General features: G+C 43.3%; 3 protein-coding genes across 8 annotated transcripts in view; 1 reads left to right on the top strand and 2 right to left on the bottom strand.

Moving 5' to 3' along the window:
• The window catches only part of FRYL (FRY like transcription coactivator), a 171,604-nt gene extending 154,265 nt beyond the window's left edge, over nucleotides 1-17,339 (top strand). For 4 of the 6 annotated variants that reach the window (XM_069856046.1, XM_069856047.1, XM_069856042.1 and 1 more), the window contains 7 exons: nucleotides 1,456-1,605; nucleotides 4,665-4,763; nucleotides 8,986-9,054; nucleotides 12,291-12,308; nucleotides 13,248-13,358; nucleotides 14,719-14,915; nucleotides 15,244-17,339. In XM_069856046.1, the coding sequence (XP_069712147.1) occupies nucleotides 1,456-1,605; nucleotides 4,665-4,763; nucleotides 8,986-9,054; nucleotides 12,291-12,308; nucleotides 13,248-13,358; nucleotides 14,719-14,915; nucleotides 15,244-15,502 (903 nt within the window). In that variant the 3' untranslated portion in view covers nucleotides 15,503-17,339. The remainder of the gene's footprint in view (nucleotides 1-1,455; nucleotides 1,606-4,664; nucleotides 4,764-8,985; nucleotides 9,055-12,290; nucleotides 12,309-13,247; nucleotides 13,359-14,718; nucleotides 14,916-15,243) is intronic. The other 2 variants (XM_069856043.1, XM_069856045.1) reach the window with 1 other exon arrangement.
• Nucleotides 17,340-20,520: 3,181 nt separating this feature from the next.
• On the bottom strand, nucleotides 20,521-21,693 carry ZAR1 (zygote arrest 1). The gene is made up of 4 exons (XM_069854895.1): nucleotides 21,067-21,693; nucleotides 20,903-20,995; nucleotides 20,748-20,822; nucleotides 20,521-20,671 (listed from the first exon to the last, which is right to left on the bottom strand). Exons 1-4 carry the CDS (start codon nucleotides 21,691-21,693, stop codon nucleotides 20,528-20,530), a joined length of 939 nt encoding a protein of 312 aa, XP_069710996.1. The 3' UTR covers nucleotides 20,521-20,527.
• Nucleotides 21,694-21,979: 286 nt separating this feature from the next.
• SLC10A4 (solute carrier family 10 member 4) lies at nucleotides 21,980-24,059 on the bottom strand. The gene is made up of 3 exons (XM_069854896.1): nucleotides 23,682-24,059; nucleotides 23,337-23,547; nucleotides 21,980-22,727 (listed from the first exon to the last, which is right to left on the bottom strand). Exons 1-3 carry the CDS (start codon nucleotides 24,047-24,049, stop codon nucleotides 22,212-22,214), a joined length of 1,095 nt encoding a protein of 364 aa, XP_069710997.1. The 5' UTR covers nucleotides 24,050-24,059; the 3' UTR covers nucleotides 21,980-22,211.
• Between the last annotated feature and the right edge of the window lie 2,619 nt (nucleotides 24,060-26,678).

The raw sequence follows: 26,678 nt of genomic DNA on the forward strand, positions 1-26,678 counted from the left end.
TTTCTTTTTGATATATCATAATAAATTTATCTGTGAAAACCTCACTTCCTTTTACCACGTTAGCACGCAGTTTATCCCATGTGCATGGTCAAGTTTAGGGTTCAGTCAGATGGAAAGGTGGATACTCTGAGAAAAGGGGAAACAATGATCCAGGGCTCACGCCTGGGTAAAGAAGCGTTCTGAGGAGTTGTTATGGAGTATGGAGGAGCATTAAACTGATTAAATGAGACCCTGGAGGTCTTGTTTGACTGGAGCTTTCCATTTTGTCTTTTGGCTCCTGCACTGTGTTTAACTTCGCAGAAGTAAATATCATCTTTTTGTAGTTTTATTCTATATGTAACTTTCTAGGATTTATGAAATAATATACAGAAAAGTGCCTTGTTGTATTAGGCTAAGCCAACAGTCTACATAATCAAACAAAGAATCGTAGAGACATTAGGTTGGAAAAGACCTTTGAGATCATCAGTTCCAACTGTACCTGTCTAGTACTAAATCATGTCCCCAGGCACCTCATCTACCTGCCTTTTCAACACTTCCAGGGATGGGGACTCAACCACCTCCCTGTGGGCAGCCTGTTACAGTGCTTGACAACCCTTTCTGTGAAGACATTTTTTCCTAATGTCCAATCTAAACTTCCCCTGATGCAGCTTGAGGCCATTCCCTCTTGTCCTGTCCCGTCACTTGGGAGAAGAGACCAACACCCTCCTCTCTCCAACCTCCTTTCAGGTAGTTGTAGAGAACAATGAGGTCTCCCCTCAACCTCCTCTTCTCTAGGCTAAACAACCCCAGTTCCCTCAGCCACTCCTTGTAACACTTCTCCAGCCCTTCACCAGCTTCGTTGCTCTTCTCTGGACACGCTCCAGCACCTCAGTGATAGTGAGGAGCCTAAAACTGAACACAGTATTAGCGGTGCAGCCTCACCAGTGCCAAGTACAGGGTGGGGAATCACTTCCCTGGTCCTACTGGCCACACCATTTCTGATACAAAACATGAACAAACAGAACATGATATGCATAGGACTGATTCTTTAAGAAGGTAGAAACCCTGCAGGTGGCAGTTTTGGACACAGATTGAGCAACACAGGTTGTATTCTGACTCTTAAAACCATGTAATTTTCTGCAATGCAAATACTTGAAAATTAATTCAACTGCTATCTATACTGCATAAAGACAAATCGTTGTCCAGCTATACTGATACTGAAGGCCTTGGTATGAAAGGAGTAATTGTCTTTATAGATACAGGCTGGTTTTATTTATTTATTGGTTGACTGCATTTTCTGGAGCTAGTTTTACATAAAAATGCAGAGCAAATTCTGTATTACATTGTAATATAAAATATAAAAAATATATGTTGTTATGATGGAAATTTGCCCTGAAATTCTTAATCTAAAAAGCCAGAGGAGGAGGGGTAGTAAAATACAGTGTAAAATAAATGTTTTTCTGATTTGATTTCTAGACTATTCAAAGAAAGTTTGTATCTATAACAAATGATTCGGTCGGCTTTCTTGGTGACAGTCTACAGCGCATTGGAACAAAGTTTAGAAGTTCTCTGGAAGTGATGATGATGTGTTCAGAATGTCCAACAGTCTTCGTGGATGCAGAAACGGTAAAAACCTCAAATTTACATGTTGCAATTTATGTAACATACAAAGTGATGTTTTAACATTTGAAAAATAGCAATGCTTGAGAAGATTTTCAAGTTTGAACAAAATGTGTTAATTATATTTCTGCCTTTTAAAATGTTGCTCTCTAACATCACTAATTGAAATTTAGGGTTGTAAAACAAGCTGCTTTTCATAATTGAAATCAGAAAGGCATTAAAATGTTAAGTGGCTGCTATGTATCACAAAGCTAAACGAGAAGTGCATTTCTCCAAAAATAACCTCCAGCTCTAACAATGAACAGGGAGGGAACTTACCAATACTCAACGTTGTCTAAATTCCCTTGGTATTCTTTATCTTCCCTGCTTGTTCATATTTATTCCATATTTTTTGCACAGAGATGAAAAAGGATGACTTTATCTAGCAGCAGCTTTGCCTTTTAAAACTGTGTTGTTTATGTATATATTTGATGATGCATGAGGAGAACATTCTAGCTACAAATATAAAATGAAAGCTTTGAATTGCTTGTTGTTGTGCAAGCTGAAATCTCAGGTTATAATTAATATTAATGTGAGAAGTCAGCTCAACGTCCATCAGCAGTCAAAAAAAGCTATGCTAGAATAATTAAGAGAGAGCAAACCAGAAAAGATAATTGAGCTAATGTACATATCTACAATATACCTGCATCCTGAATTCTGGGAGCAGTTCTGGTCCTGTGCTCTCAAAGAAAACATTTCAAGTTTATGAAATATGTGGAATGGCTTCCATATATGATATGAGTATGCATGGTAGGATTTTTCAGCCCTTTAGGAGAGTATGCTGTCCGCAGAAGCCTTGATTATCATGGAAAAGAGATAGAAATTATTTTATTGTTGTCTTATTTGATGTTAAGGGTGATAAAATTAAGCTAGAAATGACTTACGGAAACATACAGAACCAAAGATAGGCGATCCTTCATGTGATACATAATCAAACTGTGAAATGCTGTCCTTTTCTACATTGACTGATCATGTTTTCAGAAAGCAGCTAAAAAGAGTCAGGAAAGAAATAGTCCTGGATAGAATTTTGAATACACTGAACAACACGCTGACAGATGCTAAGAAAGCGTTCTGGAGCAAGCAGTTCACTACATGCTTGCCCCTTTTTGCCCTTCTTTAAGCAGCTGCTATTAGACATTGTCAGATAGAGAACTGAGATAGACAGATCTTTGGCCTTGACCCAGTGTGAGACTCCTCTCTTGACCTGTTTTTTTAGCCTTGGTGCTATGGAGCAACTCTGCTTTTGCACTCTTACTTTGGAATATGGGAACTAAAAAAACACTATACAGATCATGTGTTTCAAAGGAACCACGTGTAATAGTTTTTTTTACTTTATGCCAGTAGAAATTAACCAAAAGAAGAAGTTTGTTTGGGATAAGAAGCAATAAGAGTTACACTAGTGTCTAGCTAGAATAGCATGTGTGTTTTAAAAAAAAATAAGTAAGTAATAGATATATATAAAATACAAATATAAAAAAGGCATAATCGGTATGTATATGCACTTGTGTGTATATGTATCAGTATGTATTAAGACTTGTGTGATGTGTACTTGCGTATGCATAGACACTCATACATTAGTGTTGTTACATTGGCAAATAGTGTGAAGATAAATCTTTCCTCTCCAAATAATTTCATTGAAATTAACCTACTTTTTTCTCTTTGTTTTTTTGATGTTTACCCACATGTATAAGTTTGGCCTTTGATTCATTCAGAAAACAGTTTTCAGCAGAAAGATGTCACCTCACATCAAAGCATCGTGCCACAGAGCCACAACTTGCATCTTGGTTGATGTGGACATAGCAGTTGGGAATAGCAGTGTCTTAATATGGTGGTAGAATAATAATCTTGATGGTCTTGAAAAAGCATTTAAGTATCATTCCCACCCCTGCCTGACTAATGTGGGATGCAGTGACTCTCCATGCCATGATGTTGTGATCGTAGGCTTGCACTTGCCCTTTCAAGTTGACCAAGAGGTAACAGGGACTGGAGAAAAGCACAGACCTGTTAATATGTGCAAGGGGTAACCAATGTGAGGTAGGAAGTATCATGTTAGAGGCGTGATTAGCACAGGAAGTGACAGGAGAAAGATTAGTAAGAAAAAACTAAGTGGAAATAGTATGAAGCTAAGTTGAGGTAGCAGCCCCTTAGGGGAAAAAGAGATTTTGAAACTACGTTGAAAAAGACAAAGTTATTAATGGTAAAAAAACCCTTCAAATATCAAACAATTCCTGCTTTGGCAGTTCCACTCAGCTTGGTGTCATCTGCAAACTTGCCGAGGGTATACTCAATCTTGTTATCTATATCATTGATGAAGATATTAAACAGCAGTGGTCCCAGTAGAGACCCCTGAAGGACACCACTTGTCACGGATCTCCATGTGGACATAGAGCCATTGACCAATACTCTCTGAATATGACCATCCAACCAGTTTCTTATCCACTGTACAGTCTACCCATCAAATCCATATCTGTCCAATTTAGAGAAGAATGTTGTGGGGGACTGTGTCAAAGGCTTTACAGAAGGCCAGATAGGTCACATCCATTGGTTTACCCATGTCAAACTGATGTGACAGTTCCCGATTTCTACAAACTGAAGCCTTTGTTAGTGGTGTAGTTTGTATATTGAGAAGGGCAAGTAACCCTTAGGTTGCTACTTAGGTTGCTACAGGAGTGATCCAGCAGTAACTTTTCCTGCTGCAGGCTATTCTGTTTACACAAGCTGTGTCTATATCATGTTATTCTTTTTGAAAGATCTAAAAATCACTTTGAAATCTCTTGGATATTAACTAGTTACTGCCATTCTTGTTTTGGAACCAAAACTGTTGTTCACTGATTTAACTGATGCAGCTACCTGTGTTAGTTTACTAACTCAAAGGTGTCACAAATGGTTTATACTCAACTAATTCTCATTTGATTGTTTTTCCAAATGTAGATATGGAATTTTATATTATAGAATTTAGATATTAGACTATGTGGATTAGAGACAGATGTCACGTGACTACAGAGGTGATTTTTTTTATCTTTCAGCTAATGTCTTGCGGCCTGCTAGAAACATTGAAGTTCAGTGTTCTAGAGCTCCAAGAACACTTGGACACCTATAATGTCAAAAGAGAAGCAGCAGAACAGGTGAGTCTCCTACATTTAAAAAAAAAAATAGAACGTATTCATCAAAAAATGTTGCAGGGCTTTATCTTTCACCATAGGTATCTAAAAGTAAATCATGAGGGGAAAAAAAGATCTTAAGTAAACTCCTGTTTCCTTTTCTTACTACCATTCTATGCGTGTAACCTGAACCTGAGGTTTTTCTTATGTGTAATTCATTTTTGATGCATATATTTCTGAAATTGGCTTTTAATATATAAGAGTGGACAAAGGCAGTAGCATTGGGAAAAGTACATTCCTAATTTAAAAATCCTTAAGTATTTTTAGCGTGAATATCAATAAATCATGGTAATTTTTTTCTTTATGAATGTTCTAGCTCAACTGAATAAATCTTTAGACTTCATTTTGTTGACTGGATCTCCACCGACTATAATGGAGGCTTAAATGTGTGTCGTACATAGACACATAAATTTAGGTGCAGCTGGATCCCCTTGAGGCTGACATTTGTATCAGTTTTTTAGAAAGGTACAGTTTAGTTTTCAAGGTATATGTTAGTGATTCTATCCTTTTTGCAAAGAAACAAAGTTTTAAACTTGAAAATCTGTTTAGCAGGGGTCTGTATGTTTTTGTGAACCTTTGTGTGAAGTTTTAGGAAGGAGGATACCAACTTTAGAAAATTGAAATGGGTGAGATTTCAATTTCAAGAGACAAAAGAAAACAGGGATCTACAATCTGTTTTGCAGGTACAGGGAGGAGAGAGAATGTAAGGGACTGTTGTAGAGAGAAAATGATTCCTAGGAAAACTTAACATGCATTTGAAGGAACTTTTTACTGATGCCAGCAGCCTATGAGGCTTTGACAATGGCCATGTAGGCAAGTTTGAGTGATGAGAAGCAGGGCCAGAATTCAAGTGATATCATCTTGGCAGAGCTGTATTTTGCAGCACAAGTGGCTCCATGTTTCTTGAACATGCTGAGTTTATTGGAAATTATGTCCTCTGCCTTGCTAAGGTTGGTGACAGCTTGTGTTTAACAGAACAGACATCCAATTTTTTTGTGGAAAGGACCTCCCAAGAAACACAGTTTCCTCAAAACTGATGTTAAAGTGTGCCACACAACACTGTTAATGTCAATAAACTGTTTCTAGGATCCAAGCTAGCATTTCTGCAAAAGAGTTGCTGCATCTTTTTGCCCTGCTCTGTGGTAATAATAATTTGTTTGTAAACTCATGAGGTCTAATATAATGAGCTACATTTTGCCATTCAGGCTTAATCAGAAACAAAGTGCTTACCTAATGACTAACATTACCTTGCTTGATGTCTGTCATTCTCCAATATGTAATGCTGTCGTCGCTCCTGTGAGAAATACCGTATCTTATTCCTCATTTTACTGAGCAACACTGAGGCACTGACAGACTAATTGATTTGCCCCAGAGTTAGAGAGGGAGATTTGGGGCAGGGTAGAGAGGAACTCCTGTGCATGTGGACTTGAAACAGTGACTATCCAAACGCTGAGGAGTTCTCCTTACGTAAATTCCTCGTTTAGCCTGCAGTTCACCATAGCAATAACAAATGGTGGTATTTGCCAAAGTATGATGAGTTAAAATTCTGTCCCTTTCAGATGTCTCTGAATTCACTTACTGTATTTTTAGCTAATTTTGCACTGTCATATAGCATATCAACATAAATTCATGCTGGATATTATGAGCTGGTTTGAATTTTATTTCACTTGATAAAGGATATCAGTTCGATGGCCTCTGTCATATATCTTAGTGAGAGTGTTTTTCTGTAGCACAGCTGTCAAAAGGATGTCCAGTAACGTGTTTCTGTAGTCAGCCTGTCTTCTGCCACAGGATTTGTGAATGACTGGAGCAAGAAGAAGGTTAAGTGGATGAAAGGAATTGTTCTGAAATAACAGAACATTTTGCCATGGCTTTATTTTTATTTAATCCTCTATAAACAAAAAGAAGCAGTACTGAAGAAGAGGAAAAGCATATAGCTTTAGCCAGTCATTTCTGACTCTTGATAATATATAATCTAGTTAATTTAGTGCCTTGTTTAAGTATTTGGTTAGCATGTTAATTTGCAACTAGTGACTAATTATCTCAGATAATTTATTTTTCTAAAATTTTTTTGGTCCTCATTTTTTTGGGTGTGCATTATATAGCATATGTAGACTAAGAATGCTTCAAAGCTATTTCTCAGGTATGTTCTACTGGTTTTCTTACTCTATCCTACTAAACAGAGTATAGGGAATGATTGAAAGACTTCCTCAAGTCAAATAGGAATTTCTGTTATTGCAGTCAATTGTGCTGTGTATCCTAGTCAATCTGAAAGCATTAAGGCAAAACACATAATGAGATTATTTAGGTCCTTGCTTTTTTGATAGAAACATGCAGAAGAGTTATCAAACTAAGCTCGTTGGTCTATTGTATAATAATGTAAATATAAATTAACAGATTATTTAAATAAATATAATTTGCATGTTAATCTGATATCCTCTAGAATCAGCCACTGGAAAATTCTGTCCCTTAACTTCTTTAATGAAAACTATTGGTTTACCCTAACAGATGACTATTGTCTCTTATCACTGCTGTGCACCGTACTGGCATTCACATGAAGCTATTTTGAAAAGTAGGAGGCTTGATAAATTGATGTAAAGCAAACATATAAAGATTATTTTGTCTCATAAGCTCCTGCTGTTCCCAAAGAGAAACTTTAGGTCTTCCTGCCATGCTGAACATATATCCTGTAAAAACTTTTGGCAAATTAATCCTGTCACCTTTTTTGAGCTACTGTTCTGTTTCCTTGTGAGGAAACTGCTTTGACTTCATGTATGCATTAAGGACAAAGACACAGAATCAAATAAATGTCATAGAAAATGTAACGTTATATGTATATCATTAAATTCTAGGCACACCCTTTATTCAGACTGGTTTTAAGATCTAAGAAAGATCTTAAAAGAGCAGTGCGTGAAAATAAATACTAGTTTCCCAATTGCTGGCTCCGTTTGTTCCACTGCAAACCTATTCCATTGTTGCCGACGAATGCTGTCAGATAAAAAGAAAAACGAGATTTACTGTGTATGTTGGTATCCGTGTTACTAATTGAAACTGACACCACGGTGTTTAGAGAATTCCAGTTCTTCTCTTGATAAGCACACAGGCCTAGTTAATTCACTAAGTAACCTTTATTAAATTGAGCAGATGGGAAATCACATTTTTCCTTTTCTTGCATCAGACAAAGGTTAGAAAAAGGTCACTAAGATTTCCTGCGAGACTCAAGATACCAAGCATGCAGTATGCTAAATTATTCCTCCTTGGATGTATAGAGCCTGTTCTTCATTTCAGAAGATAATCTGCACTTTATCTCAACATGACTCATTCCCATTTCAGTAATGCCTAAATTACCTTGTGCTTGCAGTTGTCTGCACTGTACAGAAAAACGTAGTGGATACTGGGGTACTGTGTCGATCAGGCTGTATTGTCCTATAAGATCGTATTTGATTCTGCAAATCCTTTGTATTAACTCTTTTAAATTTGCATGGTCGGTTAAAGCTATAGAAGAAGAGATTACCCACCGAAATCAACAAACCTGGTGTCTGCTATAGGAACTAGGGTTAAATACAGCGCTGTATTCGTGAAAGAGAGTGCAGTCTACATGTTTGCATTGTGTAAGACTCCTTCATCTCCCTGGCTTGTATGAACCAGAGGCGATGCTAATCTCTCATTGAAGAATTTAATTTTTTTTATTTCCATCCAGTAAACCTGCACGTACACCTAATTACAGAGGAGAGCTCTATTTCCTTCTGTTTCTAAAATAGTCCAAAGAAATATAAAACGCTTACTATCTAATTTGAATGAGTGCTGTATTTTAAATGCTGAGAAATTATGTTGGTGTTAACCCTGTTCAGGAAGTAAAGAGAAAATATGATCTCGTTTAACGAATGTGATGTCTCCCTGTAACACTAGCCCAAAGCAATCACAGGTGAGTATTTATGCTAACGTGTACTATCCCCATCCGGGGTGATGAAGGCTACGGGAAATACACAATGGAAAGGACATAATAAAAACTACAAAGTGATATATCAGAGCAGAAATCATTAGTGGAAACATTGGTAAATAATTTCATATCACAATTTCTTAATTAATCTGAGAACGTGCAAGACTTGATAAAGTGCCTTTTGCAGTTTTAGCACACTTGCTGTGTTTCAGAAAATGCTTAATCTTGTTTATATTTGTTTTGCAGTGGCTAGAAGACTGCAAAAGAACGTTTGGTACTGATGATGGTATTCATAGCACTAACACAGATGCCCAGGTAGGTGTATATAATTTCTGAGTCTCTGGATGTGAAATTAAAAAACTTCTTCATATTTATTGCACAAAAATTCCAATATTTGCAGAGAGATTAAAAACATATGAAAAGCTTTTCACTTCAGTTATCGTACTATCTTGTGGAAACAGACTCTTATGAAGTTGTGGCTTCATAGAAAAGAGTATTTTTAATAAAAGTTGGCAAACTGCCGTGGGTTCTAGGCTTAATAACACTAAGTAGATAAGCAGACTAGATACCATCTGTGTACCAGCAAGTCTGCTTTTCTGCAGCTGTTTCTAGAAGAGAAAAGATTAATGTTCTGCTTATATGCTTAGATAAACTGTCTAGCCAAAACCGCTACCAAATTTAATATAATTATTACTGTATAAATACATATGACCTTTCTGGAGCCATTATTTGGGTGGGAAGGAACAGGGAGTAAAGTAGCAACATGGCAAAAATCTCATTAAACACTTCTGTCAACATATCATCTAACAACAACAGGTGAAGTAACCTTTTAATATTAGTTAAATATTCTGTGTGTATTTGCATGGCAGTCATCCACGTTTAATATTACTAATTGCTATAGTAAGTGATAGCTTTTCCCTAGGGAGACTAGGGCTTTTCTTTTTTAACAGTACCTTTACAATATTGTCACTATAGATAAAAAAGTAAATGCAAAACTTACCATTAGTAGATACAAGGAATCTGTCATCCAGGGTCCTGTAATAAGAACAGATGTAAGAGAGTAGAATCGCAAGTAGCAGATGAGCTTACTTTTTTCACAATGACATTTTGACAAAAATCCCAGATCCATGCTGAAAAGGAGGAATTTTATTCCTTTTATTCAGTTGAACTCTATTCACTGATGCAGTCGGTCATGTTTCTGCTGCTCAGCAGCAGCAATGTCCACAATATGAATGGACTATTTATTCTTTTATATGGTTTTTATTTGTTCTCATATAATTTTTTTTATTTCCATTACAAAATGCAGAGTAATAATGGTTTTTATACTGCATCAAAGTTGCACATCTTAAAAAATTTAAATATCTCATTTGGATAAGTATAGGTAATACAGCAAAATAACTTGCGAACATTTGCAAGGATTTTTGCTTTGCCTAAGAACACAACACTTAGTGTATTTACACATGGTTTACATCTTTGTATACTGACTGGGACTTGCTCAGAAATATGTAACAGCATTTACTTTTATAACAGAATAAATGTTGTATATGTTAATAATACTGATTGAAATACAGAAACGTTTCTTTTTTTTTAGAATGCTTTTTCTATATACAGCAAGAAACTGTTCTGACATTTAACTGTTAGAACATAACTGTTCTTACCACGCAGGTAAATGATACTGTTCCCACTTTATAGCTGGGGAAGTTAAGAAATGGAGGGAAAGACAAGTGCAGGCTTTCACTTAGCTTGTATACAGAGAATGCAGGATTCCAGGGCAGTTTTATCTGTTCTTCCCCATGTCTGCAGAGTTTGAAGATAGCCTGTGGAAAGGTGTTAATGTGCCCATGTTGATGATTTGTGGGGACCCATTTTGATTTTGGTTTTCAATCCTAGTCTGCAAGTCAAGCTGGCAGGTTTTTTTTATGTGCTCCTTGCAGGTTCAGTTAAAATGATTTTGATGTATAGTATCCATTGAGAAAGCAGAGTCCTGTTATCCTGCTTCATAAATATACACAATTTGCAGAAGTTCTAAATTTATTCACAGAAGCTTACAGTGACTTGAAGGAGATCGAGAAGTTACCAAGTGTAAGATCATTGTTTCAAAAGTCATTTTAAGTGGAGTGTGCGGCTGATAAGTCTATCCAGTGAATCAATTAATCCTAAAAATATGTAAGTGGTGTCTTGCTCAGGAAAAGAAAGCTACCTCATTTAACAGATTTTTCAGTCGCTAACACAAATAGTATTTTCTTACTAATTTTTAGCACTGTGGTCAATACAGCTAAGGAATAATGAGATAAATTCTGTTCTGACTTGTGCATTGTCAACAGACTTGCAAATAAATCTAATTACTGGATTTTTGCTATTAGTACTTCCATGCAAGCCTGAAAGAATGCATCTGGACTCTGGCTAGACTGTTTGTACAGGACTGGCAGGTAGAAAAATCAGCTGCTTTCTCCAGTTAGCGAGTATGTGAAAGGCAATGAAGCAATAGAAAACTATTTCTAAAGGAAAACCTCTCTTGAAATAGCGACGAGGGTATGATTTTGGGGAAAGGGATTATTTATGGCTTATAGTAATAATTGGCTTAAAGAACACTGGAACTTAATGACTAAAAATATTAAGTAATCGACCCCACCACTCCTCAAAGTCTGATTCTCTGTGCTGCATTCAAGTGAGTCACAGAATTCCTGTCGGCTTTGGCAGTTCAAGATCTTACCTCTTCGCAGTGTTCTGGGCATCGCAATGTTTTGCTTTAAATAATTGTGCAATGTATACGAGAGCACAGAGTACAGGACAAAAGCACACAATGTTTATAATTTGTTGAGCACATAGTGTATAACATACAGACCTGGCCTGTAACTATGTGGTTAGTAAAGCTCAACTGCTTCTGCCTGTTGGAATTGGAACGGTTGCATCTTCATGTGTTTACTATGACCATTGCACTTGCTTCAGTGATATCAATATGCTTAGTTCTGTACAAAGCGCAAAGTCAAGTTCCTGTCCCTAGTCTGACAAACATATTTTCTGATGATTTCTTACCTTGTCCCTCTTTCCCAAACACTTTTCTGAAGCGGTTTGTAAAAACCAAGTGCAATTAAATGAGAGAAATCTCACAGCGAGGTACTGAGAACTGTTTAGCAAAACCAAGGATTTTCTAGACTGATTCAGAATCCAAGTTAACATTACATATCAGTTTTTAAAAAGCATTGTTACAGATGTTCAGACCTAAGTGTCCTTGGTTTTGATTTCCTTAAGTTTGCATACCTGTGCATAACATATAAAGCCCAGGCAGGGTTGTAAGTGACGTGGGTTACTCATATTGTGGGACAACGAAGCCAATGCTCTCTATCATTAGTTACAGCAGCAATTAATTTCATTTCAAATTCAGTCTGTTATTTTTTTCTGTTCAGGGTATATTTGGAGCATGTTACTTGTATTTCTTCCTCCATTTTACCTGGTACATCTTTTACCCTAATTAAAATTATTTCCTACACTAATTCTTGATCTTTTTTTCTTTCTTTGTATTTTTGTGACCTGCTCATCTTCTTGCTTAGCAAATGGAAATTCTAGCAGTAAGTGACAGTTCTTGATTTATCAAATATTTAACCATGCCAGTCACCAAACTGGTCTCCATCTGTCTCGTCCATTTGTGACATAGTGATGTCCTGTCATAGACTATTAAAAAAATGCTGTGTGCTTCAATTTTGCATCATCTAACCCATTGAACTGCTGGTCCTTTGTAGATAATAGGATTCTGTAATTAGTAGAATATTGTAGAAGATTATTCCATTAGCACTAGCTTTTATGTCTGTATGTAAAGCAGTATTAACACTTCACTTTCAGTAGTATTTTAGGTGCATAAAAATGGAAGCAAGACAGTGCACAAGTTAATGCTGCTGTTTCATTTTGTTAACAATATATCGTGGTATTTTGTAAAACAGAATCAGAGCTACCTTTTATATAGGAAACATTACTCTTGCCTCCAAGAATGGAATTATTCCCCTCTTACTCCATCAGGCAGTTGTAAGCTAAGGGCCAGGTTATGTACTGTGCTTACTTATTTATATTAATGGTTATGAATCCTTGCAGACCACAACTGCTTATTTTGGTTATTAGATCTTGAATATAACACAGTAAAACATCAGCAATAAAAGGAAGTGATCTATGAAACTCTTGTCTTGGAAGATGACATTTCAAAATGCCTTCTGAATCACTTCACATCCCACCCCACCCCCTTCTTGGAAATGTAACTTCTTATTAAAAAGTAAACTTTAAACCTCTGTGAGAGAGAGGTTCCCTGTAAACCTAGAACTGAATTAAGCTTTCCATCTGCTTTTCATTATCTTCCTGTTATGTTAGCTTCTAAATCTTTTTGGCATTTTCTTCAGTAACCAAATAACTACTTCTAATTTTGCACATTCTGTACTGAAGAAGTTGTCATTTATTGTCTCCTCTATTGGATAGCAGAAGTTTTGCACTTCCTGAAATAATAGTGTTGTTTGCATTTGTAGGAGCTGGAGTTGTGTCGGAGGCTATACAAGTTGCATTTCCAGTTGCTGCTTCTGTTCCAAGCCTATTGCAAACTCATCAGCCAAGTAAAAACAATCAAAAAAGAAGCAGAGGTAATGAAAACCATGCCATTTAGCTACTAATTGTTGATATTTTAAAGCCAAACAATATAAAATACATTTTGATAAAATTTTCATCAGTGGGACATCTTTTCAGAAACTGAAGTAGGGTACCAGCTGTTTTACAGCCAATTATAAAAGATTTAAGTAGAGCTTGCAAGAATTTTCTGAGATGTTCAATTATCTGTGTTGATTTTTGTATAGCTTGAAAGCTCTTGAATAGACAGGAATGCAGGGAGTCCAGTGATGAGGGTTTTAAGTATTTCAACAGAGCTGCTGGTGTATTCTAATCAAGCTACAATCAAGGCACATCAGCTCCAATCGACAAGAGTTCTGTGATGAAGCCCCTTTCCACCACCCCAGTATCTCATACTGCGAACAGAGTCACTTGCTGCCAGCTCATTTATATAGCTATGTCGCTTCAGCCACCATTCAATTACTCCACAGCTTTTATTTTATTCCCCATCCTAAGTGCAATTAGTCATGTGTTCTAGACATCTTATGCCGAATTCTTAGTAGTGCTAACTTCAGAGGTAAAATGTGTCCCTCAGCTGTGCAGATATGGATCATATAATTGAGTTGATCTGAATGCATTCTGCTACTAAAAAACGTCTTCTGAAAGTTCCCTCTGGGTCTGTTAAACAATAAATAGAGGTAACAGGATAAAAATGGGCCTGATCTTGCTTGATACAGTAGGGAGGAAAATGAAAAAGAAGGGTGAAAATCTTTGAGCAGCTAAAGAAAAAACTGATGCATTTTCATCACTTGGATTTTCTGATTTTTGTATTGGCTGCAAATAAGTGAGTTAAGTTCTGTCTTAAGAATGTTGTGGAAGGCTGGCATCACACCAGTCCCACTTCTTGCCTAAGCCAGTCAGATGCAGAATCATATTCTGAATCTTGTCTTTAACTCATACATCGGAGTTAAAGCTAGTTGTTATATACACTGTGGCTGCACTACAGTTACTCTACTGGATTAATAGTCTTCCAGATTTTGTCTTCATATTTAAATTGTCCTTGTAATAGCACGACTGCTGCAGTACTTTTCCAAAGGATTTAATTATTCTTATCATATTATTATTAAGTCATGTGGGCAGAAAAATGTTTTTTTAAACAAATGTTAAAATAACTGAATAAGATGGAAATTTAATCGAGGGAAAGCCCAAATACCTGACACGCACACTTGGGCGATTAAATTAGCTGTATAGTTAAGTAACTGCAGCAAATACTTGGATGTAGTGTTTCTGCCTCTCATTTATGATTTCAAAGAGGAGGAAAAACATCTGATCTGCTGAAATTTGATTTGGCTTAAAATACATTTCATCTAGAAAATCTCACTCTTATGTTTGTTTTAGGTCATAAATATGTCTGAAGAACTTGCTCTTCTGGAGAGCTGTCTGAAAGAGGCTGAGGCTGCGTCCGACAGTGGTATCGAAGAAATTGAAATTGCAGAGGCTTCCCAAGCTAGCACAGAAACGGCTATTCATTCTCTCATTGAAACCCTCAGAAACAAGGAGTTTGTGTCAGCTGTAGCACAGGTCAAGGCTTTCAGGTAAGCGCTTAAGAATTCTTTCAGACCAGAGTTTGCTGATGGGCCTTCGTCATTTAAAGATAGGGACAGGCAACACTCCAGGTTTTTTTCAGCTCTTGCTGGATATCCTTAATGAAAAGGACAAGCACTGTTGCTTCATTTTGCAATTTAAAAAAAAGCAATTCTAGTAGTACTTGTTCTTTAGAATTTATCTCTTAGAAAATGATACTGTTAACTATCAGGATTCTATGGAAGAAACATTTACATTTTCCTGTGTCTTCTGTTCAAAAAAACAGGAATATTTTAATTATTTCTTTTTAATGTTTAAATCCAAATTGTGTATTTACAGATCGATTTGGCCCCACGACATCTTTGGCAGTTCTGAAGACGACCCAGTTCAAACACTGCTGCACATATATTTTCGTCATCAGACGCTTGGTCAAACTGGTAGCTTCGCAGTAGTAGGCTCCAACCAAGATATGTCTGAGGCCAGCTCAAAGCTAATGGAACTTAATCTAGAAATTCGAGAGTCTCTACGCATGGTGCAATCCTATCAGCTTCTAGGGAAAAATAAACCAGGAATCAGTCTTGTGAGCACTGGATTCTGAACAGCTGTCATTTAGAGCAGAACTGAATGTGAAGATGCTTCAGACTATTATTGAGCACCTTTCATTTAAAACCAACCAACCTCCAGCAATCCTGACAACCAACCCAGTTTCATCACAGCAAATAACTGTTTCATCAGAAGTAAAAATCTGAAAATTGAAGCAGACATATTACTTGACTGCTCTTTCTACACAGTAGCTGTGTGGCAGTAGTATTTTTTTATTAAATTTATGTACAAAAACTACACGACAGGAAAAGGGCTTAAATGTAACGCATACATATGCATTATTTTCTGTTGTAACAGAACTATTAAGTGAGTGGTGTTTGCAGTAACAGCCTCTAAAGGTTGAATCAACATCGCAGGTGCGATGAGGCTAAAATCAAGGCTGGTTTATTTTGGCTGAAGACCTGCAAGGCTTCCTACCAGTAGTAGATATAATCATCAACTAATACCTAATGAGACACTTTGCAAGTCATGAAGAACATGTGGTCAAACATGAGTAGAATGACTTTCAACTGCAAAAACCATTGACGTCTCAATGTTTTATTTGCTTTTGTTGTCTGTAACAAGGAAATTACGTGTGTGAGTTAGAATGTATGGCTATGTGACAGGTTTTTTTTTGAAGGTATGGATGATTGTTAAATAAGGTCTCAGAGCATGCTTAAAAGAGCTGCAAGATTATTTTTGAAGAAATTTTATTTTATTAGATCTAATCCTCATAGTGTGTAAATGTTAGGACATTTAATAATATTTTAAACTGGGATTTCCCAGTGTTTCTAAAAGAAATAATATATCTGTTAACTTTATTGGAATGCTGCTCAGTTCTCTGATCAGTGCTTATGTTACAAATATTGATAACAACTAACCAAAAAGTAGCTGCCTGCAGAGACTTTAAAATGTATATTAAAGATATATGCTGCCCATCAGCAATTCTCATTAGAAGTTAACTTATTCTGTATATATTCTAGAAACTGTATAGTGCAAAACCAGTATTTTTCTTGTAAATTTGTGCAATGCACTGTTAAGACAGTAGGTGTATAAAGCAAAGAGGGGAAGGGGGGCTTTCTCCCTGGCAGTAGTCACATACCTTACTTGCAGTCTGAGTAGCCTGTGGGGTTCAAAGAGTTTGAGCGCATGTATATGCATCTTCATGACTCAACCTAAGCCTAAGGAATTGGGACTACATAGGAAAAAAAAAAAACAAACAACAAAAAACTACCAAAATACACAAACAGGCAATATATTCATAGTTCAGTGTCAAAGTCTGTAGCATAAAACAAACCAGATTCTGTTGAAACCAACAGCATTTTGTAAAAAAAAAAAAAAAATACAAAAAAGCAAACAAAAGAGAGAAAAAGAAGAAAAAAATAACAGAAAAAAGAATGTAGTCCCACATTCCTGTGATTTGAAAGGAACACCCAATATTTTTATATACATCTCTTGCCCACTGTGATTTTTTTTAATTCCAGAGTTTAGAATGTAGAATTGAAATTCTTAGCTCTGCCTTTTTGGGGAAATTGGACCCCAGTAGAAATGCAATTAGGCTGAAATGCATTAATTGGAGGCACTGTGCACACTGTTGGACTGCTGACAGTAGTTATGTTATCCTAACAAGCTCTGTAAGGTCAAGGCACATCATAATCACTGTATTTTTTTCCCCTGTCCCTGATAAAATTGAATTATTTTGATGGTTTTGTGGTACTGTAGATGGTGTTCTTAATTATTTAATAAGTATTTACGGGGGGGAGGGTAAGTAGTTTTATTTAGTGGTGCATTACACTTTTATTTACATCATCTTTTACGAGCTTTTTTTGTAAAAATAAAAGACATTGTATCTATCACTGTGTATTTTTACATGCTAGGGTTTAAATATGTTAGCTAAACAGACTGGGTGCCCTGAAACCCTTTTTTCCCCTTTTATATCTTGTCAATGCAACAGCATTTTCCTAGGCATCTTCTGAAGCTGTTAAAAGGATTTCTCACACAACTCAAATCTGAATTTATATATATAATTCCTTACATTATACATCTCCCTCTATTTACAATGACTAGTGGAACCTGCCCAAAGGAGCAGGTTCATGCTGGCTGACTACCTTTGATAGTGCTTTAACTTTTCCAAGTGAGACTTGTCCAAAATCCCCCATCCTCAGCCACTGCTGTCACCCAGCACTACCTGGTACGAGGCCTGCACCAAATCCTAAGTTATGGTAGAGCTGACTAGAAACAAGACATCTTCCATAATATGCAGCAGAACCAGCACTGCCTGAGCTTGCACTTGCAAGAGAATCTCTTTGTGATAAAGCTGTGCAGGGCAAGTTCAAGATATCTTTGTAAAACCGGCAGCATGAAAACTGTCCCTTTCTGCTTTGCATAATCACATAGAAGGAAAGCCACTCATGACCTTCCTGCTGAGTCTAGGGACCAAGCGCCCATGATGCACAGTGTGCGCTGTCAAGGACACAACAGAGCGATAAAGTGGGAAAGGATACAGAACTGTACTCTGGCATCAAGCAGCAAAAGCACTGAATATATTTATGCAAGAGGAATGATGTGTAAAGCTACTGCAGGCCTGAGGAATGCTACAGAAGGATGGCAAGAATGTTTAACACTGCTGCCCACTGCCCTCCACACCTCCAAACCCTGCAGCAGCTGATGAAAGCAGGGCCAGCTCTTTACCTACCACCTGGAGCCTTCATCAGCTGCTTGTTTGAACCAGCTGCTGTTGAAACAAGCTGTACAGTTCAGATCAGCTACACCTGTTCTATATCCAACAGAACTAACTGCAGCTTTGACTGTAGTTAGCAAGGATGACAACTTGATGTTGCACTGAATTTCACTTGGGGCAATTACTGATAACTGCTTAAGAGCCATCATATTCACAGCAAGCAATCCCCAGAGCAATGCTTGCTGGGGCATCTGTATAAATGGAAGCACTGGAGTGCTCCTGTTGCTGTGAGTTGCCATACAACTTCCTGCTGCCGTGGCGCAGATCTTAAGGTCTCAAGCTGATTACTGAGGTGCACGAACACATCACAGTCTCTTACACCACTTCCACTGGGAACAGACTACAGCCATTACGATGGAGAACATAACCAGGAACACATACTGAAGAACATCCCAAAGAGGAAAACACACTCAGAGAGAAAGGCTCCCCAGATCACAGTTGCACTGAGGGCCTCCACTGTGTTCCTCCTCAAGCTAGAGGCTTGCACTGCTCACTACTGTGAGTACAGGTGAGTGCAAGGCACAGGGATCTGCAACAGAACTGCCCAGCTGCAGTTGTACCTTACAGGATTAACAGGGCAAGGATGGAAGTTGCTGTGAAAAAACTTGGAGTGAGCTGGTAAAGCAAAGGATATTTTGTTTTGCTGTGATACAAGGGAAAATAATTAAGGTAGAAGCATGTAATAAAATGGCACCTCCTTCTGGAAGTGGTAGGTCTACTTGTTCCAAGAATGCTTCAGTCTGCTATAATAACAATGGATGAATAATAAATAATAATAATAAAATTATTTGGCAATAAATTGGTGCTGAGGCATTAAGCCGCTTTGGTTACTGCAGCAAGTTCAAGGGAGATGTTCAAATAAAGCAGGAATCTTCAAGATTATGAGCCTACAGAATTAACACTCATTGCCCATCTAAACAGAGGCCTATTGGTACAAAGGACAATGTTTGCCTGTCCTGCCATACACTTGTTTCCATTTAGAGATGCAAGAGCACCTGGCGCTGAAGCTGTTACTCAGCATGAGCTCAGACTGGTTCCCCTTTGGTCTCAAGGAGGCTGCACACAGGCATAGGCAAGTCTGGGGCAGCAAAGATAAATCAGTCTCTCCAGATAGAAGCTACCTCAACAGTTCTGCAAAAGGCTTTCTGCATTATTACACTTAATTTCAAAATTGACATCTTTATTAGCTTTCTCAGAGAAGTATGTCTTCCTCCACGTTTATCCAACGCCTTGGCTACAGGGTAGACTGGGGGGTGTAGATCTACTAGCTTGTGAATCTGCTCAGATAGTGATACTGTGGTCCCAGCTTGTAACACTTTCCAGTAAAGCGTGGAGTCCCTACAGAGCCCATCGCCACCAACAGCACTAATAAGCCTTGGAGAGAATAACGTGGGAGTAATCATGCTGTTTGTGTCATTACTACCAAAAGCTACAATTCGTAATGGCAGACCCAGTCCCTGAGGGTGTGGGAGTTTGAGCCTTCCCTGATGACAGACAGCTAAACCATAGCTAGATGAAACTCAGGTGTGAGCCAGTAAGTGCACAGCTCTTTGTGCTTCACCTGCAGCTATGAGGGAGCCAGGCAGATGCAATATCATAATTTGAGCCTTTGAGAATCGCTTCTCTCAGCCTTGTGGAAGTAAAGATGGGCAACTCACCAAGAGACTGTAACATCAATGACTCCCTAACCCAGCAGTCTTGAGAACTGTCCCTGAAGAGGAATTAACCACAAGCTTTCTTTGACTTTGGTCAACAAAATAAGACCACCAGCTCAGCTAAATGCAGACCAGCTGTACCAGTAGGAGTGACCTAGTTTTCACATTCTCATCATTTTGTAGTGGTGGAGAATAGATGCAGGAGACTCCCTACATTGAATAGAAGCACATTAAGTAGACACCATTAGGTGTTTCATTTATGAACAATGCTCTACTACCTACTGTACATCTCAATTTGATGTTAACCTCAAGTGTCTGATAAGTTCAAGGGCGTGAGTGATAACAGACATCCTTTCCCACCTGAGATTACACAAGGTCAGTCAGTTGCTGCCAAGACCATCATCCATTTACAAACCATCATTTGTAGGCTCTTCCCCCCCAACCCGTGCAAGTTACAGAAGCTGCAACATGAACCCTCTGAGCTAGGCACAAACTCACCTGATCGTTTCAGCGTGCTTTGCAATACTTTTATTTGCGTGCTTTCCTAGCTACACCTCACCACGTACCTTCATACAACAACAACAAAAAAATAACCTGCTCTACTTGCAGTTTTCCAGGAGAGCCCCGAAGAGCAAACCCGCCCCGCTCAGATGATGTATTTGAAACTGAAGGTGCTATCGCAGGAGAGGCGCTTCCCCTTGCACCTCCCGCACAGGTCCTGGCGATGGGGCCTCTTGGGGTCCACGTGTCGCATCTTCACGGGGCAAGAGCACCGCGTCTGCTTGCACCTCTGCGGGAGAAGGCGGGGGTCGGCGGGCGTCGGGGGGGCAAGGGAGGAGGAAGGGGGGAAGGAGGGGGCGCCTTACCTGGCAGGTGATGTCCTCCACGCGGTAGGGGTTGTAGGACTTCTGGCAGGTGCGGCAGAACTGGCGGAAATAAACCTGCGGGGAGCGCGGGGTGAGCGGGCCGGGGGGGAGGCGAAGCGGGGCGGCGGCGAGGGGCAGCGGGGGCTCCTCCTCACCTTGTTGGTGCCCTGGACGCACCAGACGTAGGCGCTCTCCCAGCGGATGTTGCAGTCCTTGCAGTGGTAGTACCCGTACTTCTGCTCCAGGAACTGCCGGGGACAGCCCGTTACCGACGGGGCGGGCGCCCCCCGCGCCTCCCCCGCGCCTCCCCGCCGCTCACCTGGAAGCGCAGCCGGGTCTTGCTCGCCTCCCGCTGCTGCGGGGCGGCCGGGGGCGACGCCGCCGCCTCCTCCTCCTTCTTCTCCTTCTCCTCTTTTTCCTTCTCCTCCCCCTCGTCCCGGCGCGGCTGCGGGGCGGCGGGCTCCGCGCCGCCCTCGGGGGGTTTCTCCCCTCCGTCCCGCGGCTCCCCGCCGGGCAGCAGCGCCGTCAGCCTGCGGGAGGCCACGGGCGAGTACACGGCGACGGTGCGGGGGAAGCGCAGGGGGCGGGCGGCGGGGCTGCCCCGCTCCGGGTCCCGCTCCCGGTCGGGGCGGCGTCGCGGCAGCGTGCGGGGCCCCAGCGAGCACTGCACCGAGGCGTCCTGCCGCGGGTTCACCTGCACGCCCACCTCCTTCGTGTTGGCCTTGCGGAGCCGCGGCGTTAGGTTGGGGTTCACCTGGGACAGGATGGCCTTCAGCTGCGCCCGCTGGTAGTTGTCGAAGTACTCGGCGGCCGCCGCCTCCCGGTACCCCGCGAAGCCGCCGGCGCCCCGCGGCCGCCACCCGCCCTTGCCCTTGGGCGGCGGGTACCGGTACGAGTATGGGGGGTACGCGGCGTACAGGTAGCTCTCCATCGCCTCCTCCGCCATCGCCCCGGCCCGGGGCGGCCCCGGGAGGGGGGGCCTTAAATCCTCCGGGCCCGGGGCGGGGCGTGCGGCCCCTTCCCCCCCCCCCCCCCCAGCCCGGCGAGGCTGCCCCGGAGCGACCCCCCGCCGCTCCCCCCACCCACCCATCCACCGCCGCGGGATTAATCAGCGGGGAGTGCGGGTTTGGCTCAGCTTCGCCATGTATTTGCGGTGAGAACAACGAGCACGATACCGATAGCGGGGGGGGGATAGGCGGCTCGGCTCCGCCTGAGCTGCCGAACGCGGGGCTCCTTCCTCCAACCCGTCCCGGGCGGGACCCTCCTTGCCCGAGGACGTTGGTTATTCGCATCGCTGCGATACATTTTTTTTCTTTTTTTCCCCCTTTGGTGATTTATTTTCCTAAGTACTTTTGAGGAAATACAGCTGCCACGGCACTAAACACACGTCACCTTGTACAACGGGAGCGGCTGGAGACCCGCTGGGGGCCGGGCGCGGCCCCGGGGGCCGCCTCCTCCTCGCCCTCACGGCGCCGTCCCCGCGGGCTCCGGCGGGATGGAGTTTTGCTCCCCCGCGGTCACCGTGCCGTACGAGGTATCGGCCGCCTCCTCCTCCTTCAGCTTCTTGTAGGAGATATCGGTGTCCTCCTCTTCGCCGAGGGCGTCCGGCTTGTAGCCGTCTCTCCCGTACATCTTGTACGCCAGCACGAAGAGTCCCGCTTCTGCCGACTGGAAAAGCGCGTAGAGCAAGGGGAACATGTACATGCTCCCCACGAGATCCGGGGGGAAGGTGAGTTTGAGGATGGCGGTGCAGAGCTGGACGTTCTGGCACCCCGTTTCCAGAGACACTGTTCTCCTGCAGTGCGGGGGCATTCTGAAGAGCGTGGCTAAGCCGTATCCCAAGGCGTAACCCGCCAGCGGCATCAGCACCGCGATGGCATAGACAGACGCGGGAATATGTGCCAAAAGGTCTGGGCCCAGCATGGTCCCGGTCAGGATGAACAGGATCACCAGTGTCACCAGGAGGGACCACAGGGAAATCTGGCAACAGAGACAGACATCGATAAACAACACGGGGGGGGGGGCGTTGATAAGCGTGACAGGCGGAGGCTTAACAGCGTCTAAAATGCAAAACGCGATCGCGCTGCCCTTCCTGGCTTTGCTCCCGATTCGGGACTTTGGTGTTTGATCGTATCGCGGGAAAGGAAGGGACTAAAATCACCCTCCATCATTTTACTTCGGGGGGACTTGCTGGGGAAACTAGAGAACCGGGGCTCGTGCCTCACCGTTCCTTTCGTAATTAAACTAATTGGTTTGCACTCGTGCTTGCAGGTCGCTTTCGCTAGTGCGGGAACGGGGAGAGAGCAGAACGCGGGGCAAAAGCCTCCGCTCCGGGGCTGGGGGAGCCCGCCGGCCCCTCCCCGCCTGCCGGGGGGTTAACGCGCCCTTCCCTTCGCTTTCTGTCTCATCGTTTCACTTCAAGCCCGTGGATCTTTATATTCACCGAAGTAAGCGTGAAGCTGCCGTCGGTGCGGAGGGGCCGGGAAGGTCGCTGCCGTCGGGCACGGACACGGGGACGCGCCCGGGGGGACACGCGGCGCCGCTCCCGCCCCGTCCCCGTCCCGGTCCCGGTCCCGGTCCCCGTCCTACCTTGACCAGCAGGTCGGCGGCGCGGGGCCGGCGGTATCGGATGAGCACCCCGAGGCCGATGGGCAGCAGGGTGCTGCCCAGGGTCAGGCTCACGGCCCCCAGGGGCAGCAGCCGCACCAGGGCCGTGTCGATCCAGTGGCGGCTGTACACCCAGAGGCACAGGGGCATCAGGAACAGGGCCAGCAGCGTGGAGGACGCCGTCATGATGATGCTGCGGCGGGGGAAGCCGAGAGGCACCGCGTCACCGCCCGGGGAAAGGGGCTCCCCGCGGCTCTTATGGATAAAGGCGCGGCGGGGGGGGGGGGGGGCGTCGGAGCCCCGGGAGCAAAGAAACGGGGCGCCTACCTGAGGTTCATGTCCCCGTCGACGAGCACCGACATGAGGTTGGAGAGGTTGCCCCCGGGGCAGCAGCCGCACAGCAGCACGGCCACGGCCGCCACCTCGTCCAGGGCGAAGAGGAGGGCGAGGAGGAAGGCGACGAGCGGCATGGCCGCGAACTGCCCCAGCAGCGCCAGCAGCAGCCCCACGGGCCGCCGCAGCTGCTGCCCCAGCTGCCCGAGCTGCACGGCGCAGCCCAGCCCCAGCATGGTCACGCACAGCGCCAGCCCCACCAGCACGCTCAGGCCGCGCCCCAGCGAGGGGTCCCCCAGCGCCCCGCCGCCCTCGGGGCCGCCGCTCGCCGCCGCCGCCGGGGGCTGCTCGGAGCCGCCCATGGAGCCGCCGGGGACCCGCCGAGCCCGCCGAGCCCCGGCGGCCGCGGGACGCGCGTCCCCGCCCCGCGTGGGCGGTGTCGGGGCCGCCTCGACGGCCCCGCGGTGGCACCGGGGAGGGGGGAGGTGGCACCGGCGCTGCTCGGACCCGCCGGGGGGTTCGCTGCCCGCGCGGGCGAGGGCGGGTTTCACAGAACCATGGAATCACCAGCCTGGAAAAGACCCACCGGATCATCGAGTCCAACCATTCCTATCAAACACTAAGCCATGACCCTCAGCGCCTCATCCACCCGTCCCTTAGACATCTCCAGGGAAGGTGGCGCAACCCCCTCCCTGGGCAGCCTCTGCCAGTGCCCAATGACCCTTTCTGTGAATTTTTTTTTCCTAATGTCCAGCCTGAACCTCCCCTGGCGGAGCTTGAGGCCATTCCCTCTCGTCCTGTCCCCTGTCACTTGGGAGAAGAGGCCAGCACCCTCCTCTCCACAACCTCCTTTCAGGTAGTTGTAGAGAGCAATGAGGTCTCCCCTCAGCCTCCTTTTCTCCAGGCTAAACAGCCCCAGCTCTCTTAGCCGTTCCTCATAAGGTTTGCAAGCCTTTCTGGGAGGTCGGGGATGTGCCGCTTTCTGCCAGGGGTGCCTGGGGTGTTGTGAGCTGGTGAGGGCGCTCGATGCAGATGGAGGGAGCAAACAAACTCGTGGGGGCACAAAAACCGGGGTAAGGAGTATGGTCTGTCACCCCAAAGTCACATCCAAGGGTGACGATAGCGTTGCCAGTCATAAAACTCTGCTTACAATGTTTACTTTTCCCCCTTTTTCCTACTTGTCATTTAATAGCTGCCATTTGGGCCCCTCACTACAAGAAGGATGTTGAGGCTCTGGAGCGAGTCCAGAGAAGAGCAACAAAGCTGGTGAAGGGGCTGGAGAACAGGCCTTATGAGGAGCGGCTGAGAGAGCTGGGGTTGTTTAGCCTGGAGAAGAGGAGGCTGAGGGGAGACCTCATTGCTCTCTACAACTACCTGAAAGGAGGTTGTAGAGAGGAGGGTGCTGGCCTCTTCTCCCAAGTGACAGGGGACAGGATGAGAGGGAATGGCCTCAAACTCCGCCAGGGGCGGTTTAGGCTGAACATTAGGAAAAAAGCTTTCACAGGAAGGGTCACTGGGCACTGGAACAGGCTGCCCAGGGAGGGGGTTGAGTCCCCTTCCCTGGAGGTGTTTAAGGGACGGGTGGACGAGGTGCTGAGGGTCATGGATTAGTGGTTGATAGGAATGGTTGGACTTCATGATCCAGTGGGTCTTTTCCAACCTATTGATTCTGTCCTTCTGTGGTAGCAATGTGTCGCCCTCTCCCTTCTAGAGCAAAGTGGGACACTGGGCTGGGGTCACGAGCACGGGAGCTGCCGATAGAGGAGGACGGGATGGACATGGGGACTCTGGCTCTGTGTGCTTGGTCTTAGTCTTACCACTGCTGTATCTTACGTATTCCTCACATAGCCAATATTCATATAGCAGGTCATTTGCTTATCATACCCTCCATGGTTTGTAAGTAATGCCCATGTGGTTTCCCTTCTGCACGTCTGAGCCGGGACTGCTGTGGGCAAACCCAGGCTGTGTCAGCTGGGCAGAGCACCGAAGCAGCTCCTTATCAAGTAGGTGTGAAGGGCACAGGCCAGGCCTCCTGTTATATCTCTGAATATCACTCTCCAAACTCCCCTCTGGAGCAGGGCTGGTCATGGGAAGATATTTTTGTGTCGTAACGTCTGACATGTTTCATACAGGCAGTTAGAGGAGGAGTGCAGTAAACCCAGATACGGTGAAGCTGATGTGTCCTGTTTCAGAGCCTGACCAGTCACCATAAACTCCAGTTTCAAAGGACACCGGACTGTCGCATTTCTAATGGGAAAATGTCGTGAATGCATTGTAACAAATCAAGGCTTCTTGAGAATTTTTTCTTAAAATTTATCAGTTGAAATTCAAACTTAACTCTTGGTTTAAATAAAAGCAGTGCTGCTGACTTCAGGGAAAGCCGAGTAGGGACCCAGCTGATGTGCTTCACTAAGTGTTCATCCGTCACCCTGGGTGGCGCCCAGCATATTTTCACACACAGTGGGTAGAGTGAACGTATGTTGCATCCACCACTGAGCATGGTTCTTGTCTCTTTAACTTGCTGCAGGCTTTCCCCAATATGTCATCGTTAACGTTCAGTCTGGAGGGATGCTAAGTAGTTCTGCAGCATCTGGCTGCAAGGCAGCTGCTCACAGATAGTGCGCACCATGGTGTATCTAAATCAATGGCTAATTGCTTCTCTGTTTTCTTTCGTGGATGGTAGGAGAAAGCGTATTTCCTACCCTTGCTGGAAGCAACAGATTGACTATCTGAGTGTAAAAAGACTTGGCAAATAACCCTGATCACATGTAATTCTCAGATTATTCCTCGTTAGTCCTGAAAAATAGATGAGAGGGTAAGGGAAAGCAAGAGGAGGAAGGCGAAGGACTCATTGAAATATGAGCTTGTTGTAATTTGCAGCTTCTAAATAATATTTCCTTACACTATTCTTAGGATTTCCATGGGAGAGCACCCACACTATAAGCCAGTCTGGAGTGGCAGAAGTTCTTCAAACACTAGACATTTTGTTTG

The sequence above is a fragment of the Phaenicophaeus curvirostris genome, chromosome 4, assembly GCF_032191515.1.
Source record: "Phaenicophaeus curvirostris isolate KB17595 chromosome 4, BPBGC_Pcur_1.0, whole genome shotgun sequence".
Taxonomy (NCBI): domain Eukaryota; kingdom Metazoa; phylum Chordata; class Aves; order Cuculiformes; family Cuculidae; genus Phaenicophaeus; species Phaenicophaeus curvirostris.

Bases quoted from the DNA above. Each gene is read 5' to 3' on its own strand.
- ZAR1 (XM_069854895.1), bottom strand. From the start codon at position 21,693: ATGGCGGAGGAGGCGATGGAGAGCTACCTGTACGCCGCGTACCCCCCA. The intron at 20,996-21,066 runs GTGAGCGGCGGG...TGTCCCCGGCAG, and splicing joins AGACCCGGCTGCGCTTCCAG to TTCCTGGAGCAGAAGTACGG. The intron at 20,823-20,902 runs GTGAGGAGGAGC...CGCTCCCCGCAG, and splicing joins GCGTCCAGGGCACCAACAAG to GTTTATTTCCGCCAGTTCTG.
- SLC10A4 (XM_069854896.1), bottom strand. From the start codon at position 24,049: ATGGGCGGCTCCGAGCAGCCCCCGGCGGCGGCGGCGAGCGGCGGCCCC. The intron at 23,548-23,681 runs GTAGGCGCCCCG...CCCCCGCCGCAG, and splicing joins GACGGGGACATGAACCTCAG to CATCATCATGACGGCGTCCT. The intron at 22,728-23,336 runs GTAGGACGGGGA...CTCTGTTGCCAG, and splicing joins CCGCCGACCTGCTGGTCAAG to ATTTCCCTGTGGTCCCTCCT.